The 22,248-nt window shown below is 37.3% G+C and overlaps 1 protein-coding gene across 5 annotated transcripts in view; it reads right to left on the bottom strand.

Annotated features, from left to right (window-relative positions):
• LOC121318084 (tetraspanin-11-like) overlaps nucleotides 1–22,248 on the bottom strand; it is a 43,433-nt gene that overhangs the window by 5,612 nt on the left and 15,573 nt on the right. For 4 of the 5 annotated variants that reach the window (XM_041254347.1, XM_041254346.1, XM_041254349.1 and 1 more), the window contains 4 exons: nucleotides 14,734–14,808; nucleotides 13,987–14,091; nucleotides 9,023–9,181; nucleotides 7,637–7,723 (listed from right to left, as the gene is read on the bottom strand). In XM_041254347.1, coding sequence (XP_041110281.1) covers nucleotides 7,637–7,723; nucleotides 9,023–9,181; nucleotides 13,987–14,091; nucleotides 14,734–14,808 — 426 coding nt within the window. The remainder of the gene's footprint in view (nucleotides 1–7,636; nucleotides 7,724–9,022; nucleotides 9,182–13,986; nucleotides 14,092–14,733; nucleotides 14,809–22,248) is intronic. The other variant, XM_041254350.1, reaches the window with a different exon arrangement.

The raw sequence follows: 22,248 nt of genomic DNA, 5'->3' as shown, positions 1-22,248 counted from the left end.
CACAGGACAAGTGAAACTAGTTTAGTGTGCACACAGACAGACACGGGGTTACTTTGCTGTTTAAAGAGAAACACATATTACAAAAACAGACTGTGGAAACTGCCTCAGCTTTCTGTAACTTCACAAGAAGCTCTCCAAATGTCATTACCTCACCTTTTTGAATGAAGTCTGCAATCATTTTGCACCTGCTTCTTTAGTGAGCTACAAACTTTGGAATCCCCCACCTTGGACGGTCAGGATACATTGTAATGCTATTCATCTGGCATTCATTCAACAACAAACCCAAGCAGGTTATTGTGTTTCACATGACACAGGTTGTAAATTAAAGAAGCAATGCGGTTGTCTCCCCTTGATAGTTCACTTAGTTGTTAAAACTTGGATCAAAACGATAATGTCCACTTGATTTTGATTTCCAGGGTAACTTCTGTAATTATTCCATGGCCCCTTTAAACCTGCCAGGCCAGGGATTAAGCAACTGAGAAAAGGTGTATCAGTGAAGCATCTGAAGCATTGATGAAGGGGCCAATTTACTCTCCAGGTGAAATGACCACTCAAGTGCAAGACTGGCTGAAAGCAAGGCATGTACAGAGAATTATTTATCCTAGTGTTGTACCAGTTAACTTTTTTTTTTTTTTTTTTTTTAAGGAAAATACATATTTGCTTTAAAATGTTTTTTCTTTCAAAACGGAATATTTGATATATACATATGTTATGGTAAAAGACCGAATTTGGTCAATCTTACGTTTTACCAGTACCCAAATAAGGTGGTAAATGTCAGAAATTATGAAGAAATAGATTGCTTTTCGGACATTTACTGGCTAATCTTAAGATTTATTAAAGATTATTGGTAAATGTCTGAAATGATGAAGCATTAGATGGCTTTTGAGACATTTAACGAAACTTATTGGTAAGTGCAGGTATATAAATCGAAGAATGTATTCATTCCTGCATATAAAAACGGTCAATTAACAATCATTAATGTCAAAGAATACATTTATTTCTGCATACACATTTTCCATTAAGAAAAAAACATTGATATTGAACAATATATTTAGGCTTGGCAGGGTTCGATTTTTATCGGTAAACGTTGATGAACATTGATTTCACCTCACACTCACAGAACGACGAAAAAATATTTCCATCATTAAAAATCAAAATTCATAGAAAGGGGACGTAAGAAAAATGATGGTTGAAAACGTATTAGGGTTCACCGATGTGTATAAAATGCAATGGAGGAGGTATAGCATTTACATATCTAGCTAGAGCAGCCTGCTCCGGGGAGGAGCTGTGAATAATAATTATTATTCATTTTTAAATTATTCAAGTGTACGGTACTGTACCGTATGATATACAATTACTTTTGTCACGGGTTGTAAAACTGCACTGTAACTATATATATATATATATATATATATATATATATATATATATATATATATATATATATATATATATATATATATATATATATTTTTTTTTAAATGACACGTGATAACATAACAGCACTTGACCACTGAAAAAGTGACACCCAGTCACTGCCTATCATGTCCATTGTGGCCTTCCGTGCACTCAGTGCCTCACTGTCTATGGAAAGCTCATTCGGTTTGTTCGGAAAATGTTGCATGCGCCTCTCTGAAGACTGACTTGGACAGTTTGTAGGCGACTACAATAAAGACATAAACTTACATCTGGAGAGCTTTGCTTTATCTAGCAAATAAATATTAATTCCAGTAACTATAACAAAAGACCCGTATTTAAAAAAAAAAAAAAAAAAAATTAAGAATGAACAGAATAATTTAAAGCAGGTATGATTTATTGATTTATGGATATTTACTTTGTACATTGACATGTGATTTTATAAAGCTTTTAACAGTATAGCATTTTAAAAGCTTTATTACTTGTTAGATACAACCACTTCAAGAGGTTTTCTATGTACTTAATTAAGCTCATGCTGAAGATATCTGCTGTACATAAGCGGTCTTGAAAAATATTGTCTTTTTTTGCTTCCAGAGCATTTACAATTGTAATTTATAACCTCCATCTCTCCATTTAATTTACAGTTATCATTTTTGAACACTGCAGTTTTTAAATATACTAACTAGACTACTGGAGCTAGAACTGAATACCAAGCAACACACATTTCAAGATTTAATGAAGCTTAGAGGATAGATGTTAATCATTACTAAACCAGACTGTTTAAATTTAAAAAAAAACACATTCTTCAGCTTTTCAAAAACACTTATCCTTTGTCCGAGATTTCTCCTCACAACGTAACATGATACAGTCATAAAATCATGTTTTCATAAAACCAAATGGAATAAGCATAACATTATTTAAGCCTTGTGATTTGTTAAGTCATTGCTTGGGGTATAGATAGATATATAATGTATAACTGTTAATGCCATAGACTCCTGACTGTCTGTCCACTGTATAAAGACCTGTGTTTAGTCACCGTTTGCCCTAATATCCCATCTGAAATCTCACTACAAAAGTGTTTTCTTTTACATTGTGTCAATATTTTAATTATTATTATTATTAATTTATTTATTTTTACCCATTAAGGGGCCTAGCGTTTTACGGCATCAAAAAGTTGAGGATCTGCATGCTCCTGGAAACAGGAAAAAAGACACAAAATAGACAAACGAGCAACAACACATATTGGCGAATGGGAATAATAAATCAAGAGAGGCAAAGCAAACTCTGTAAATTCACTTATCTACATTTACAACAAAACAGCACCAGCATAGCTGGCTGCACTGAGGAATTCTGAACAGCTTACACTGTAAGCTCACTGTGAACTCAACAAAGACTTAAGGACAACCACCACACACACACCCCTGGGCCACCCAGAATTCACAAAACAAGCTATTAAAACATAAAACATCAGTCCAAAAAAAAACTAAAAAATAACAAAGCAAGAGTCTTAATAGCAGAATACTTCTAACATAGGGCAACACATCTAATAAATGAACTCCTGCAGAATGAAGGCATATGAATTCCTGGAAACATTTTTCATAGCTCTAAACTTATGTACGGGTTGTCTGATTAAGTCACCCTTGGTAGTCGTTTTCTTCTTCTGGAACAAGTATGCCAATTTTAGGACAAAATAATAAATATAATTGTTGCACCAAAATGAATGTTAGTGCCACACCACTGCTTTAGTATTGTGTAATTAATATTTAAATTGACTAGTACAGTGTAAGGTTTTTCATGTAAAACACGGGTTTTACCAAAAAACAATTACAAGATCACAGTGGCATTGCTTCGCTTGATATAGTAAAGCGGATTTAACCAGTGGGATTTTAGAGTGGGGTTGCTGAAAGTCATTGAACAAAACTGTAACCCCTGTATATGACAGAAGCCATGCAAAGCCAGGGGGTGCTGCCGCACCCCCAGCACCCCTAGTTCCAGGATTTAACTCAATATAAAATGTTGCTCATAAACTACTGCCAGCAGCATAATGCTAATGTCAATCCAGAGAGATTCTTTTATCGATAATAAATACCCATCTACACCCATCTCCAAGCATAACAAGCAGCACACATTGCCTCTCTTTCCATATACAATCATACTGTATTACACTTCCAAACTATATTTATTAAGGAGATTAGGAAAGGAAGACTAATAGCGAGTCATTATGAAATGCTCCAGAAGAATAAACGCAAACACCTGTAACACTTTATTATAAGCTCTGTTTATTAATCTAAGTACCCACTGATTACCAAGATTTAACATTTTTTCAATGAAATCAAGCACATATTTATATTAGAAATCCAGCTAATGGGTAATGTCATTAACCAGGTGACTGAGAATCGTATGGACAAGTAAAAAGAAATAAATACAGAGACTTACAATTACAGAGTTTACACAGGCTGGTGGGCTGTCACCTTAACAAGATCCTACAAATCTCTACAGTATATAATTTTGGCTCTGCAATGTATGAATGTTAGCTAGCTACTGTATACATGTACTGTGCACACAGTACTAGGTCATAAGTCTAAGCCAACCACCAAAAAGTACTTGAACTGCCTAGATTGGGAAGAAATGCAAACGTTTCTTTTTTAAAACACTACAAACTTTCCAAGACATGTCAAACTTTTTTGCATTTTGTCATTCGCAACTAAGGAAAGGAATTGGGAAGGAATTTAATTTAGGCACAACATTGCCAGATTGAGTGGTGTACTAGCCAACTATTTTTGGAGCTCATCTGAGTTACAGATATTTACTGTTCATAATTTAGTATTTCCTATAGTTAATGTATTCTTTTTTTTTTTTAATGTATCAGGTATTTGTATAAATTAGGATTACAATCATTTTCCTGCTGATCTTTAAGCAAGCATTAAAACAAAACAGCTGCATTGACCAGTGAAATGAGAGCTCAAATTACACCTCTTCACAAGAGCTTTTCTGTAATACCTTTGACTACAGCTTTCTTTGTGAAAAGCCTTATTTCACTAGTCAATAAAATTTTACATTTGCTTTAGTGGTTATTTAGACATTTTCAAAGTTAAAAAAATAAACTACAATATTGTCTGAAAACCACATTCAGCTAAATTGGTTTACATAACTTACCATTGGTATTTAATCTCAAAATATTGGAAATGTTTCAGTAGTTTGAATAAGTACTAAGTTAAAAGGAAAATCTTAAGTCAGCACTTCAAAATATGGGTGGTGTTGGTGAGGGATTTAAATGACTACAGTATGCCAAAGGGACTGTTAATGCACACAACAATGACTGTTGTGTAGTCAAATTAATATAACAAATACAATCTAGAGTGTATAAAAATAGCCTTGGATGTTCAATAAGTGGGACAAAAAACAGATTTTGCCTCTAATTCCTCTCACAAAACACGATGACACAAACATTAAACAGCTTCAGCCGATTCAGCACTAATGATAAACACATTTCCGTCATTAAAAGTCTTTAAATCAAAATTTTGCTACTTAATTCTCTAATCCTTGAGGAATAAAATGAGCTAACTCACATGGCACCATCTGCAAGCTAATGTAAGAGTTATTGTAAGTGCAGCAAGATGTAGTGGGGGAGCTTGAGAACAACACAAAACAGCACAGCACTGGACTTGATCTTGTGTTTGATGGAGCTGGGTGTGCTGGGATACTAGCAGAAGAGACACATACATAGCGACTATTTTCTGCCTCTGAACAGTGGTCTTTGCTAAATATTTGTATGGGGCCACTTTATTAACTACAAAATCATTCCGGGCCACAGGGCGACACTAAATCACTTTTATTCCCCAGCTATCTAAAAATGACACGGTTTTTCACACTTTCCTGTTATAATCTTGACTCAAACGGTTCTTTTAGCGGTCACGTTGAGTAGCTCATAAATGTCCAGATTTGTAGGCAGGTGGTTGCTGCTCCGGTAAGCTGGGAGGGTTTGCAAACTGAGCATAAGAGCAAGTTTACAGTTTACTTGTGGATAGCAGGTGAGCAACATTAGCCCAGCGGCCCTGCTTATGAGTCAATGGTAAATATTTGCCAGCTAAGCTAAGTGCTGCTTTCCGTTACCTTCCTGCCCTCAGTTTGCACTCTTATTGTCTCCTGTTGAACACTGTTATACTGTTCCTACCCTGTAAAAAGAGGAGGCACAATTGCATCTAGCACGACATTTCCTGTTTACACAAGGCACATATGAAGTGGGAAATAATTTTAAAAAATAAATAAATAAACAATAATAAATAACAATATCATCTGCTCATTTGAACTTTAAACACTTTCGTAAATTAAATAAACAAATACATAATTGATTTTGTTACCTCTGTTTCAGAGACCTTGGTCTTATTTTAAACAATTTACACCCAGCTTTACCAGCTATGGTGAGAGTTATCTAATTTTTTTTTTCATAGGACAGCTTGTGGTGCGGTAGCGTCATAGCCCAGATGGTATTTGCAGGGAGAGAGGCTCAGACACAGCTAAATGCGCTAATGTGCACTTTATTCACAAAATTAAGACCAACAAAACACACTTGACAAAACAAATGACTCAAGAGCCAAAACAAAAGGGTTTGCAAAAAGTCAGAAATGTAAACATTAGATGGGACAGCACAGCACGGAACACAAACACTGACCTCCAACCCTATCACCAACATTCATTCTCTAATTCTTTACACCCGTGAATTAACCTAATTTATACATCTTTAATCATTTAATCATGTATTCAATTGTCGGCTCCAGTCACATTCCCTCAGAAGTACGGCGGGCAATAGAGAATTAGTCTGGGTAAAGGGAATTTAGCCAGGGTAGCGTTTAAGTAATGTCTATTGGGATTTCGGTTGCAAAATGCATGGGCAGTACTGTAGTTCAGTGGTGATAGTTAACTTGGTATAGTGATTTGGTTACATTTCATTCAAAATGATAGTATTATGCAGGGAACTGGCACGTATTTGTGTTTGTTTAACTTGGAGTGAATTGGTTCCGCTATTTCCGTTTCTGGTTTACTGTAAAAAGTCTCTCTTTTTTTTTTTCTTTTAAATTTAGTCCTTGCCAATTATTTTTGTGATTTTCTCCCAATTTGACATGCCCAATTATTATTTAGACTCAGCTCACCACTACCACCCCTGCGCTGACTCGGGAGCAACGAAGACAAACCTTGTCCTCCGAAACGCATGCCGTCAGCTGCCCGCTTCTTTACACACTGTGAATTCACCATGCAGCCACCCAGAAGCTACAGCGTAGGAGGACAACGCAGCTCCAGGGCAGCTAACAGGCAAGCCCACTGGTGCCCGGCCAGACTACAGGGGTCGCTGGTGCGCAGTGAGCCGAGGACACCTTGGCAGACCTAGACCCCTCCCACCCCCCGGCGACGCTCAGCCAACTGAGCGCCACCTCCAGGGAACGCCCATTCACGGTCAGCTGTGGAATAGCCCAGACTTGAACCGGTGACGTCCAGGCTACAGAGTGCATCCTGCACTCACGCAGAGCGCCTTTACTGGATGCGCCATTCAGGAGCCCCTAAAAGTCTCTTTTTAATGCACTTCCTTTCATCACATTCGAATAGACTGGATCTGATGCGAACCATCTGGTGAGCAACATCCTTGAGTTAAATAAATAACTGGAGCGCTGGAGGCATGCAGGATAAATTGTGAATGACTCGTCTTTTCTGTCACAATTAAGGCAAGGACCAACCATCTGCATTTTAGTTAAAGTGAAGTATATTTGCTTATTTAGTTTTTTTCCAGGCTTGATGAGACGTTAGATATTTTGTTTCACTTGTTTTTCTTTATAATTGATCACATGACTACATGTTCCCATGGCAATGGCATATTCCTCATTAACTCTTTACGTCCTTATTTCCATGTCCAGGCTACATAAATTCTGGTCTGGTTAATTTCCTTCTACCCTGAGGGTTTTCTTCAAGAACTATTCTGGTTTAACATGTGCACCTTATTTCCTTGCCAAATGCTTTGCAATACACAGCAGTAACAAAGTACATTAAGTTTAATATCTTGAAACAACCATTACAGTATACCATACCAGGAGGAGATACTTACAGTATTACAATCTGCCTTTAAGCCTAGAAGTCCTTTGACTGTCATGTTTTAGTCCCCCCCATCTGTGACCCACAATGCTCAACATTTCCAACAATACATTTATGTCAGGGTTACTATCAGACTCACCTGGAGACAAGCTACTCCGATCCCCACAGCCCCAATTATGAGAAGGTGGTCAGCTAGAAATTGTTCCAGTTTGGTTATACAGCCCCCCTGCAAGGAACAGTGCCACATTACCAAAAAAAAAAAAACAACCTTTAAGACAGTTTATACAATACTGTAGAATATAATCTTCGGCTGTTTTAAAAGCCAACAGAAACTAAATTTACATAATGGGTTAATGACACATGACAGACCGTAAGTTCAAATAAAACACATATAGTGGAACAGGTGTTTTGAAGCAAGTTCTATACATCCAAAAAGTTAAAAAAGGTTACTTTTTGTTTGTTGCTAACTAGTTCCTTCAGCAGTTTATGACAGCTGTTGTTGACGGACAGCACCAACACAATTAAAAAAAATGTTGTGCTTCATTATTAAACAATGTCAATGTGACTATTATAAATAGGTAAGCAGGATTAATCGCTTAAAACTGATAACAAAACTTAACAAGCAAATTGTTTCGCTAATCCAACTACTGTCGCTATCCTGATTTAGCAAAGATACCGAGACAGTAAATTCACTGGAATTTCTACAAATGCAGTGGATTTCATTGAGAAAGCATAAGAATTATTAAATCGTACTGACATCGTACATACTACAAGAAAGGAGCATCTGTATTCATACAGCGTTTAGAGATTGTTCAGTGATGATCTGAGATGTGCACATTGCACAGAACATCGAAGGTTCACTCTGTACAGCTCAAGACTTATATCATGCATTTGAAGCTACCTGGGCAAGTCTTGCGTTTTATTGTATTACCTTGCAGGTATGTCAAAACAGCAGTCAAAGAATTCTGAAGAGAGAAAACTTCAGAAGAGAGAATTCTGCTGATGGCTTAGTGTTATGTTCTGTCAAACACTTGTGAGCACAGGCCGATAGACAACATTACTACAACCAACTTATTATATACGTTTGTTTTTTTTTATTTTTTATTTACCAGATCATTTCCCCTGCTCTATGCCACAACACATCAATTGTGCTTTATTCTCAATATCGGTACTGTGGACTAGGTTACCTGCTTTAAAAAACATTACAGAAGCACCAGTCGTAATTCCCTGCTTTGCAATGAAAATGACAATGGACTAAATATGGGTTGGTTATGAACAGAAAAAATATACTCCAGTTTCCCATTCTGTTTTATGGAACTTGAACTCATTCTAACATTCTGAGTAGTCATGGGTTCTGTTCCTACAAATCTGAGCTTTTATCTTAATGTCAAGAAAGTCCCATATAATCAAGCCTTTCTTTCTGATAGAAACTTGAACAGAAACCATTGTCATGGTCTCCTGTGCACACTTTCCCCTGGGCCTCTCCTCCGGATCACTGACAGTCACACGCCCGCGACTAGCTTACCTCCATCTTGTAGATGTTTGATGGATGGTCTCTCTGTCCACACTGAAGTGTTATTGTTTTGCAGCAGCTGTCAGGCACCACTCGATCACCAGCCTCCTGTGAGCTGATGTAAACACTGTACTGCCAGTCAGACGAGTGGTTGCTGCCACAGCATTTGAACTAGAGTAGAAGAGTAAGAATAACAATTAAATAAAGGAATAAACTGGAAGTGGGAGTTTCGAGAACAAAAACAAGAGAACAGCACTGCAGAAACACAGCTGTTGAACAATCCAACTTAATGAGCGAGGATAAATGACTGCAGACATCCTTTTTTCCCAAATTTAATTAGTGATGAATGTAGAGCTCATGAAATATTGATCTGCTGACAGGATTGGAAACTGGAGGACTCGTTTCAAAGGGCAGTAAAGCTACAGGCACTGAAGCTTTACCAGTCTTGTGTCATCATTGCTCTGGAGAACTACTGCACCTCTTTACAGGGCAAAAGGAGTCTGCTGTCCACAGCCAGTCCTATACAGGTGGTATCTTTGAGCATTGGCTTGAAAGCCTATATAAGACAAAATTATTGGTGTATAACATGCACCTTAAAAGGTCAACATGGTAAGGGAATATCAGAGTTATCTGAGTGTGACTGTAGCTAACAGAGTTTCAGAGGTTTAAAGCATCCTTGCGGCCTCAATGTAGCTCTCAAGCAAATCCACTCTTGAAGTGCAGCCGGCACTCCAGAGCATAACTGTTAACTGCACTATAACGCCTCCACTGGATCTAACAGCTGTATACTGTAGGATATACAGTAGGGGTGCTTTAAACCTAACAAAAAACAGGCTGTGATGACTGAAACAGAAAATGATATATTGTACAAGTGAAGAAGAAGAAGAAGAATATAGGACTTCAAATTAACTGTGATATTTCTTATCCATACCATGCTGCTCTTGAATTCCTTGTATAAATGCATTTAATGTACAACCTACATTTTCATCATGCATTCAATCTGTCTCATCTATTGTGTGCACCCGTTTACATTGCAAATGATTTAGTCATGGCAGTAAGTTATTTGTGTGCATAGCTCACTGGTAATATAGACACACCGGCTTTACCTAGCTGAAAAACAGTACAATTTCTGATTACCAATGCATTATCTGTGTGTCTACAGGATGCATGTTTTAAAGGATCTGTCTGTTGGCCATATAGCTCAACACAGTACAGTCAAAGCACGTACTTATACACTGACTTTAAGACACTCAGACCATTATAGCAGATTAAAAAAAACAAAACAAAAAACATACCAGGCTTTTAGCTGCATCCATTAGATATAATGGATCACTTGTTTGAAAAGCTTTCACCAGGTTACCAGTGTAGAAGACAGCTTTATTCTCAGTGATAATGCATGCTTTATAGATCTGGCTAGGTTTCAGATAATAGAAGGCATTTGATAAGGGTTAACTCTTCCTTTTATGTAGTAGTGCTGGGACAAATATCAGAATATTCAAACAAATATTTTATATGTTGTGACAGAGAGCGAATTAATCCTAGTCAACAATCTCCCTCCCGATCTGTGAGGGCACTGTTTAACAAGAACAGAGTGCTTCGTACTGGTTGGTCTAGCAGTTCATTCGAAGGTCAGTCGGAAGCCAGCCAGCCAGGAAAGGGGTCGGAGTCACAATGTCCGACATCATCGCCCTAAAGAGGCACACGATGTTTCAGTCATGGCTTGGAGGAGACGTGACTGGACTAGCTATCGCAAGGGGCATGACTAAGGGTATAATTGGGGATGTGACGATGTAAATGGACGTAATTAATTATCGTGAGTGTTTGGTATTTTGTTCGTTTGATGTGCTAACTGTTTGTTTTTCAGACAGCTAAGCCGGGAGAAGTCACTAGAAGCCAGCACTGAACCTGGGCTACACTACAGCACTGTTTCATAAACTCCCATGCTTGTTATTTAAGTGTTGTTGAAACGCATCCCAGCGAAACAAAGGAGCTGTTTTATTGAACTTTCACTGTCTTGCGTGTGTTATTCCTGAGCAGTGCACCAACCACACCTGCACATGGCAAGCCACTTTGCCATACTCGTATTCGGATATAAAAATCAGATGTTCATATTCGCTAGAAATGACAAATACCTTGACCTTATTTACCACCTCACCATTGTGCGACAGTTTAAAAAATGGCAAATGAAAAAGAGCTCTGTGTGATATGTGAGATTAATACATAAAAAAAAACCCACAAAAGGATCACCACAGCAGCTCTTGAGCCTCTATTTAAAAGTTTCAGACAGCAAAAAGTAAACAAACCAGATTATCAGCGTGCAAACATAGTGATCTTTATGGAACGCCATTTGAGTAAAAAATGCTTTGCGCTGTTTTAGAGCGACGGCAAGCAGGTCATTTGAAAAGCCTTGTTTAAACAGTGCCAACTTGCTGGAAATGTTATGTAGTGATTTTTATACATTACATATTTTTGTTGCGACTTTCTGTTATGTAGAATGTAATAAACAAGAACCAAAACAGTGAATTTTTTTCACCCTTTGTTTTATGCCATTTCTACGTGTGTTTTATTTGAAGCACTTAAATTTAAATTTCAGTTTTGGTTTGCATGTTCAGCTACAAAAAGGCACAAGTAAACCTCATGTTATTACTTTATGAAAAAGTGTCTATGGCCACTGTTTACTGCGAAGAAATGGCAAGAAATGAAAAAAATGTTAATAAATAAATAAAATACAGTGTCATCTTTGTATTTCAGGAATAAACAAAACAACGTTTAACTTGTTGGCTAACTAATTGGCATCCTTTGTTTTGCAGTTAACTCACTGGGGTAGAGTAAGGCCTACACAACATATTATTATTCTTCACTCCTGTGATTTTTTACTACTTTTAACATGTTACATATTGTAACGTCTTGCTGTAAAATAAAGGCACACACACAGGGGCCAAGCTCCCCTGCCACTATGCTGTCTTGAGCAATATAATGGCTTTTATTACTTTTTGAAAACAAACAAATATCCAAATGAATATTTAAATTATGAACGAATATTCGAACATGGAAATCCTGTGTTCGCCCCAGCACTATATAGTATATACGGTTAGTCTTACAATTAAGAAAAAAATTACAGACTCAATAAGGTGAGCTCTATAGTAAATGCTAAAATAAATGCCCTTAAAAAATGTAAACATTTTACAAATATATGCACAACAGGTGTTTCGCCCACGAAAAATATGCTTACTTTCTGAGTAACAGCTGTTTCAGCTGCATTCAAGCAAATAACTGTCAACACAAACCTTTGGGAACTGCTTTAAAAACTCCCCCACACACACAGTATAAACATTTCAAATTATTACATTCACCCATTTACCAGTTTTAGAAGTGCTCTATCTGAGTTATATAAGATACTTGCCGTTTACGTGTATATCATAAGTGACAACCTACAGGAATACTAACCAGTTACTCTGGCAGCCGCCAGAAAGGGTCACGATTTGGAAGCCTTCAGCTTTCCATAAAATCTTAAAGAATTTGCACTTTTTGCAGGCAGATTTAGATTTTTGAAGGGAAAAACAATCCAGTAGTGTGCTTTACTGAAAAGTTTAATATTTTCAAATCAGATGCCATAGTTAAATACATTAGCATGTAAACGAGTGCACACTACCAAATTTACCATTGTGTTACAATTAAATGGTCAAGGCAAACTTTCAAAAGGCAAGGTTTTTTTTTTTCTCTTATCAATTCCTACAAACCAGTGAGTCTTGTAGTTTCCTCACTGCTACAGAGATATCAATCATTCTTGAATAAAATGCATTATGGATATATAATACAATAATAAAAAAAAAAATTAGACAAGAACATTGTGTATACATTTAATATGTCATTTTGACAAGCCAGTAAGCAAATGGATGCAAATGAAAATATATCCCACATCCATTACACTGCAGCTGAAACTACAATATATTGACTTGTTTGTAAAGCTTTCAAAAGGTGCAACTGCAAGGTGGTTTGCATCATCAGGGGTGTTTTCAAATAAAAGTGAGCATCCACTTCAGCACTGTTCCAGGGACAGTACTCATGTTAAAAGCAATTATGTCTGACAACAACAACAACATTAATAAAAACATACGTACTGTATAGTACATGCCTTGAACTATTAAACCCAATTCTCAATAAATTCCTCTCGAAATGATTACTCACTGCCAGGATAAAAAAAAACACAACTTATGCAAATGCATTAAAGCAATAAAATAAATTTTAATTTAAAACAAGACCCATTTATCCATTTGGTTCTCATTGCCAGTCTTGGTTTGTGTTTCAACTAACTTAGCTATCTAAAGCACATGTGCTGCACCTTAAACTCTTGTGGGGACAGCAAGTCTCCCTTACGGCACTTTAATGATTGGATTTTAATACAAAAAAAAATAAAAAACTTATTTTAGATAAGATTGCCTTTTTATTTTTGTTTTAAAAAAAAAACAACAAAAAAAAAACATGTTGAGGCTAAAACATGTTTTATTAATTATGACCAGATTCGACCCCTTTTTCTGTTGACAGTCACGCAAAAAGAATGTTTGTGTTCCTGCTGTGCCGTGCTATAAACTGCACTTTTTTTTCTTAGACCGTTTTACAAACACACATCATCAAATTGCTAATATTATTCAACACATCGACTCGGACAAGAAACTGGAAATCTGTACCAGACAGAAGGCTCATGGCTGAGTAGATTGCTGGAAAATCTCTGAGCTATTGCATTTACCTTGCACAGCTGTGTTTTAAACCATTATACAGGGCTGGCTAGTCTATGTCACAAGATTTTAATTTCCCAACAAGGGTTAATTGCACACATCCGAGCCAGGCCGGGGCTAAGAGAGGCTGACCTGGTACAGCATCATAGAGCCTGGTAGTTTCCACTGTAGGGCCTGGCCCTGGCATGGGAGGGGTTTCAGGTCTCAGTGAAAGAATAAAAACACAGAGGTCTCCCTTACGTCCTGCTGAAGTCGGTCAACGGCATGTGTGATGTGACTCTTTCCTGGCTGTGCGTAGTTTTCAGTCATGGTGCGGTTGAGATGCTGCTTCAGTTCCTCACTCAGCTGTGCAGTGCACCAAATAGAAGGAAAAAGAAAACAAATTTAAATGAGGCGTCTCCTTCGGAGACCTTTATGACACGTGGTGGTAGTCTTAGAACAGGGATAGGCCACTCGGGTCCTAGGCTGAACGAAATGATCAAATCTATGTTGTTTATTCAATTTTTCTGCCAGTTTGGTTCATTAAAATATGCCAAGACTGTGTGCTAACCTCCGTTTTTATTATTTAAAACTTATTTTAATTTAAAACCAAATCAGACATCTACTTGATCAACCTAAACATGTCCTGAGTAACCCTCCTCTGGATTGTATTGGAGGATTTTACAGCACTGGAGAATCACCCTTGATTGGATCAACTGCGTATACGTCCAAATTAAGTGATCAATCCCAAATAGATGGATTCCTTCGTACTGCAAAATGCTCTAATAAATATCTAGCTGTGGCTTACCTCGATCAATTCAACCCCTTAGTTGGTTATATAAATTAATTATTTACCTGCCGCTAGTATTTAGATACCCTCCATTTAGATCATCTGAATAGAGTATGTGCAGTCTTTTTTTTAACATATTCAAGTGGGCTGTTGTTTGAAAGAATGGATACTTCTTATGGTACAACTGCAAACCACCAGTAACATAATTCAATTCTTACTCTTTGGTAATAGACATAAGCGAGAACGCCAGCCACCAGCTCAATCAAGAAGATCAGCAGCAGACAGGAAAAATACTGGGAAGAGAGAAGGATTTGAGGTGAGTGACTGCTGAAGGGCAGTACGGTTGAACTGTTTATGGAGAAGTTCAAAAAAGATACAGTTTCTATGGTAAGGGTGCACCTGTGAAATACAAACTGGAACATGAATCATGTAAATCATAAAAAATGGGACCCTTCCATTGCATTTTACACATTTTAACAGAGAGAAATACAGGCAAGTCCGTTCAATATCACTGCACACATCTTAGTGTCATAGAAAGCCAGAACAGAATAGTCAATGGGGACAAGCTTGTGATTATGTCAATTAAGTTATTACCACCTGATTACTAGCAATCATATTTTTTTAAGTGATACAACTGGATTTCCACCCCAGCTGCTATCACGGTGGGAAATAAAAGCATAAAATTTGGAAGTTTACACGCAAGTATATTTCTGTACAGTGACATTTAACAATAAAGAACATTGCAATGTGTATGTTTACAGCTTGCTTATGATTTTCATTTTTACAATGCATTGTACACGTCTAGTAAACTGCTTTTTTTGTTTTTTTGTTAGACTAATACATAACTGTATTCAATAATATTTTGCGTTCCACAGCGAACAGAGTATATTTGTTCTATCAATCCTTCTGTGCTTTAATGCTTACTGTTCCAGGTTATTGGTGAACTCCAGATAAAGACTTTTGCATTTTATTATGTTTTGGGCATTGCAGCCTAAAGCCTAGATAGAATTGCTTCTGTATGTTGTTGTATATGTTATAATGCATCTGGATATGAAGAATGTAAACATTATATATATATATATATATATATATATATATATATATATATATATATATATATATATATATATATATATATATATATATATGATTTCTTTCTTTTATATCTACAGTACTTGGTTAAAAAAATATGCAGTCTAAATAAAACTGGAGAATGTCTAGCCCAGTATTAAACTTGAAAATTCCAAGTGCAACCTAATTAAAAGGTAAAATGTCACCCTCTCTGCTTTCCACTGTGACAATATACCCAAGTGGCAGGGTGAGTGCCCTGCACAATGGAGAATCAGTGTTGGTGTGATTTGTATGTGCGAATGGGTTTATTGTGTGTCTTTTTGGAGTTGATTTGTGTGATTGAATTATTGTTTACAGACGGGTACTCTATTGAGACTTGCTGCCTACTAGGCTTGGTTGAGGGGAAGGGCAGCGAGTGATTGGCTCTGCTGGTCCTCAATCAGCAGGTGGGTGAGTCTTGACCTAGTGTCCGTCAGTTTGAAAATATCCGGTGGAAGTGGATCGGGGTGACTGCAACACCATGCTACAGAGGGGAGCAGCGTACACTCAGGAGAGCATCCGCTCTGCAGGAATGATGGCTATGCAAGTCTGACACTGCAAGAGGTGCTTATGAAGACAATGCCCAGCCAAGGACATATGAAGTGGCAGGAGTCATCACATGAATACCGGCTCATCAGTAGGTTCGTTTAGGGGATAGTGATCTCATGTAATGTATAGCGAGGGTTACGTAGTGGAGCCGGTTCCTGGAGCTGGACGCCTCATTTACAAGGCTAGCGCTCGCCCTGTGTGACACCTTTTATTTTTGTGTTTTATTTTTGTACAGCTTGCTTTATCTGTCCTCTGTTACCATGGCTAATAACATCACATGTCCACCTTTGTGTTCTGTTTCTGTTTGTGTGAATAAATCCTGTGCGCCTGTGCCGGCGTTTCAACTCCACCTCCATTGCCTCTCCGTATTGCTTAAACAGCAGTTACCCACACACGTGATACGAGCCCTCTGTCACAACCCCTAATTATATTCAATGTCTGCGTTTATGAATAAACCGTGACCGTTTTGATAAATGTAGCCCTCCGTAAAGGTTGTGTGTGGAGAACGTCCTCTGTATTTGCCTTCAGTATGTCCTCTATAAGTCGGTTGAAAAGTTACATTGTGTAATAAGGAAGAGTGTTTAGGTCCAGCACTAGGAATACCCCAGACAAGTGCAAAGCAGCTACAAAACAGGCAAAGGCACATTTACAGAAAATGATAACGCTATGGAAGCAACAGAACCAACAACCATTCAAAACACCATAGAATAGTAAAGGAAATGTAATAAAAAAATGGCAATGACATTTGAAGATATATAATTGTAAATATGCCATGTCCATTTGTCAATGGGGCCCATTTACCAGACACGGATAAAGCTAGTACAGCTGCACAGTTAGGGAGGAATACTTGGCAAGTGTTCCGATTTCTTCTGTCTTTGTACTGGATAATTTAATGCAAGTTATTAATTCATATAATGATATTACTTGCTTATCAATTCCAAGCATGTAATTCAGTAATTTTCTCTATACTTAGATTATTCAAATGACTGTCACTAAAACCTCTCAAAAGCTTTAAAAGGACCATTCAGCCCTGTCTGTTTTTCAAGCACAGCAATTTTGTGATTGTGGAGGTATAGCTGCAAAACAACACAAGTGATGCACTTTAATAACAGTGGCTCTGATAATTAGGGGTGCTCAAGGGAAGAGATAACGACACCATGCGTTATTAACTTGTCACTTTCTGATTACGCTTTGCATGCCTGTTAAGTGTTTTTTTGTTTTTTTTTCCCCTGAAGAATGAGGTGCATGACACAGGTGCCCAGGGGAAATTACCATCAATGAAAAACTAGGTCACATGTACTGAACCATAGGAGCTATAAAAACAGCCTGAACAATAGATAGGGTGTGACGTTGTAACATTCACTAATCAGTTTTATTTTTATTTTTTATTTCAGTTCAAACAGGACAGAGAAGATGTCAGAGATGTGTGGAAGGATGGTGTTGCTTTTCAAAGTGTACAATGAAACGGGGAAGCTTTGCGAGTTGCCCTGCTGCTTACCCTCTAACAATGTCTGCTCATTTTCTGGCTACATTGCTAAATGAAATGTGGCAGTGTCTTGTATGTGGCATCCATTGCGTTTTATTTTTGTCTGTCGGTCTACACTCTAAATGTTTCATTCAACTACGCAGCTTGGTGTTGGACGGTAACGCAGTGACGGTTTGGTTTGTAAGCAGTGCAACAGAATTTTTTAAACAAAAGTGTAATTAGGTAGTTTATAATTTTATGAGTAATGCAGGACTATATATGTGTATATAGAGGACACTGTATGCTCATTCGTGGTATACGTTTCTTATTTGCTGATGGAGAATGCCTCAGTAAACCACGTGCCACGACTGTTATAAGTCTTATAAATCAAGATTTCACAGAAGCGATCCTTTAAGAACAGTAAAGAAACAAAAAGACAGCAATTACTTCTTATTTTTATTTCTAAACTTTTACAAAGTTTGCCTTAAACAAATCAGTGTCTTGAACCTGCTTGAGGAAACACACCTAGGATGTCCTCCATGTAAATATAATTAGGGTTATAGAAACAAAACACATGAATATGATGGAGGCCAGTTTCTGTTTTGTGGTAAACTAGCATGCCTACATTAGATCATACGTATGCGTTTGGTTGTTAGAAACAAAAAAAAAAAGGGTCTTATACAGCAGTTTTTGCTGCCATTTGTTCAATTCTGTTAAATTAAAAAAAAAAAAAAAAAAAAAAAAAAAAAAAAATATATAATATATATATATATATATATATATATAGAAATGTGCAGATGTTTGGACTAAAGGTATACCAATTCAGAGGCTATTGATAAATTACGACTTTGTGGTGTGAAACCATATTTTAAATGCAGTATTTTTCTGGTGTTGGTAATTGCTGTGGATAAGCAACAAAGAGAAAAATATTCAATTCCTCAGCCAGATTTATATGCGCTCATGGTTTATCACAACCTGTGATTTTCATAGCAGCTGTACCTCATCCCACTTGCATTCACTCACAGACACACACACACACACAGTAGCATCTGTCCTCCCTGTTCAACAAACAACAAAATGTATAAAAAGTGTCAAAGAATCAACTGTATATTTTGCCAAAGGGAACAACATTTGGAAATCAAGGATTGTACCGTATATGAATTTGTGAGCTACTATAATTTTAAAATAATGGCTGTAAACAAATCACGGAATTCATGAGTTTGTGCCCATTGCATGCACCGTGATTTTGTTTTAACCCAGGCAATATCCCTGGCAGATCTAAATGGTACATTTTGTTCAATATTTTTCAATCCTTTTAAACCATTACAGAATACCATGCAAAGTTTACAAATGTACTGTTGCAAAAATAGAAATAAAAGCGATTGTAGCAAACAAAACTTGTTTTGTAAATCTGTTAGCGTGGTCTCGAGTGGTCAGTTTTGAAAGAAAATCGTATCAAATAATTGAGGACAATTTCACTCTCCAGGTGAAATGAGCAAGAAAGTGCAACACTGTGAAAGTAAAGCTTGCAAACAAGAGATTTATTTAACCTAGTGAAGTTATATCTTTTTTTTCAAATACATGTTTACTGTACCATGTTTTTCTTTCAAAACTTATGACAACTATATAACAAATGTAAGTGTACACAAGCAAGATTTACAGAATTATTGTGACAACTAGAATCACTTTAAATAAATTATACGGTGTGTCGACTATTTGTAGAGTCACATTCTGGTATGACATTATCCATGAGTTAGCTGTGCAGTTTTCATCTGTGGTGTGATCCACATGGGCAGTACTGTGTGTCCTATAGTTATTTTTGGAGAAGAACAGTTCCCAAGATATTACACCCAATCGGTCATAATACTGCAAGACCACCATGATCTAGCTGGTCAAGACTTTAAGAATGTGTGTTAAAGAAGGTTTATATCATGTTTCACCTAATTTACTAAGATAATTATGGACAGGTGGATGGAAGGCCAATTATACAGTACAGTTTGTATGTCAAATATCTTCATGGAATAAATCTATATTGAAAAACATGAACTTGAGATTACTTCCTTACATCAGCCTGACCAATCACAAGTCATAATTTATGAACTTTGGTCATTATGATCAGAACTTGCTATTCAATATCCACAGAAGGTTCATTTCAGTTGGATAAGAAGTTCTACGGGTTCATCTCAAAATGCTACTGTGACATGCAGACAACTGAGCACCTCTGGGATTTGCATCATTGTATAACAAAGGTGAAAACATTCTCATGTAATGAAAGTAAAACTGGGCTTAAGTTTTGTTTCTGGTCATTTATTTTATTTTTAAAACTCATTAAAATATGCTTTTACAGTTTATATAAAAAATCAATCCTTGAACACATGAATATTTAAGCATGCAACATGTCTGCAGCATTACCATTTTAGGTTCTCATCACAGCAGATCTCACAGTTTGAGCAAGGTTGAGTGTTCAGGACTTGTATGGATCACCTCCATGGAAAATATGGTAGCTCCTCCTTCTCTGGCCCTCGGGATAGAAGCTACTCCTTCATGGACCATAGCTACTCCTCTGGCTCTTCAGACAGACAGGCAGCCAATCCTCCTCTTACTTTAGCCTTTGAGAAACTCCTCCCCCTCCAGCTTTCAGGGCTCCAGCTCCTCCCACTCTGGCTTTTCATTCACGTCTCTGTTGGGTGGCTGCTGATCTTCACCTGGTTCTGCCTGTGTATTCTGGCAGCCAACTGCTCTGTGCATATCTCGCCTTGACTCAACAGGACCAACGATCCCACCGCTGCCACTATATGTAACAGGGGATGTGTAAACGTGCATTGGTCATCACTGAATAATAAAGAGTTAAACAGAGCATTGAGTGTTGACAAGCCGCACAGCTGTGCAGATTTAATAACAACACATCTGCTGCCACTAGGGTACCAGCAATGGTAGCCCTAGTGTCAGATTTAATAAAGAAAATAAAACAAAGCTAAAAACAAAAGCTTGCTGCACAAGGCGAGCGCTAGTCTCATTAAGAGACGTCCCGCTCCAGGAACCTACTAGACTACAAAAAACCTCTCTACACTGTTTAGGATCAACATCCCCTAAACCAACCTACTGCTCCCGAAGTCCCGGCCTCCCTGCGACTGCGAATGACTGCGACGGTCCTGGCTGAGCAGAGCCTCACAGGCACCGTCTTGCAGTTGAAGGGTTCCGTAGTAGTTATCCTGCAGAGTGGACGCTCTCCTCCTGGATGTAAACAAAGCGCCACCCTGTAGCATGGCTGTGCAGTCTCCTCAAGCTGTTCATAAATACCTTCACAGCTATTAATCACATTACAAATGTGGTCTTTTACTTATTTGTTTCAATTATTTCATCAAGGATGGGTAGACTCCACCATTGAGATAATATTTTAGATGCCCGAGAAACACTGCATTACTCACTTTAAAGTTATGGCATTTCCTAATCACCAAGCTGAATGCAGTACCAGAGCAGAAGAAATTCTATATACCATTTAGACCACACAGGACTAAAAGGATTCAGTTTGCTTTAGGAAATGTTAAAGCTTAATGCTCATGACGCAGTTAAGAGTCCATTATGACCATTATACTAATGGGGGAAGTAGGTGTGAATTATGATACAGCAACGGCCAAGAAAAGCAACATGATTTATCCAAACATTGTCTACTTCCATTGTATAAATATTTTAGAGAAACGCATGAAGCTATAGACTTGAGAGATATATAGCCTCAGTACTGTAGATGCAATTACTTTGGCCTCTGATTGAATTTCTGGTTCTCTGTAGGTCACTGGTATTGTTTTAAGCAACACCTGCTATTTTTGCTTGACTACTAAAATCGACATATTCAAAACCAAAAAAAAATACCATAAGCTAAATCACCACACTCTGTCTTGCAAGGAGCTTGGGCAGGACATGGGGACCAGGCCAGTGATCTATTTTGTTCATTCTTTCACTGTGATCACAATATTTTGTCTTGTTACCAAGAAAAAAAAAAAAAAAAAATAAAAAATGGGTTTTATTAAACGATATTCCCTATTGTTCAAAGCACTAAAACCCTGTATAAGTGACTGATATTTGTTATTCAATCAAAAATGTCAAATGAAGCATTGATTTTCAAACGTACAGCAGGTAGTCCTTTTCCCAAATGACAAACAGTGATGTTAAATGGTTACTCAATCTCTTCCATTGTCCTACCTTACTGTATAAACAATATCAGCATTGTCACTGCTCACCCATTGCTTGTGTTGAATAGCTTTTGTTTGTTTTCACATAGATGTATAGATTTTGTAACTTTGCAGGGATGGGATTATAAAACAACCCTAACTGGTACATTGCAGGGTATACCTAAAAGTTAGCAACCCTGCCCTTAAATCTATTTTTGTGCTTGTGTTACAGGTTGGCGTTAGATGGTACTTCTATTGACAAATAAAGCTAACGTAAACAAAATACAAAATAAAAGTTGTGAGTTTGTCAGCTCTGACCACATGCAACCTGACCACAATACACATGATTGTCCCTTTCTCTTCAATTCCATTGGGATAGCCATTGTCATGTGATGTCCCACTTGGAGGGGATGTAATGTATCTCACTGGGATGTCACAGC

Source organism: Polyodon spathula, chromosome 7, assembly GCF_017654505.1.
Source record: "Polyodon spathula isolate WHYD16114869_AA chromosome 7, ASM1765450v1, whole genome shotgun sequence".
NCBI classification, from domain to species: domain Eukaryota; kingdom Metazoa; phylum Chordata; class Actinopteri; order Acipenseriformes; family Polyodontidae; genus Polyodon; species Polyodon spathula.
This window is presented reverse-complemented; position numbering and strand designations above follow the sequence as displayed.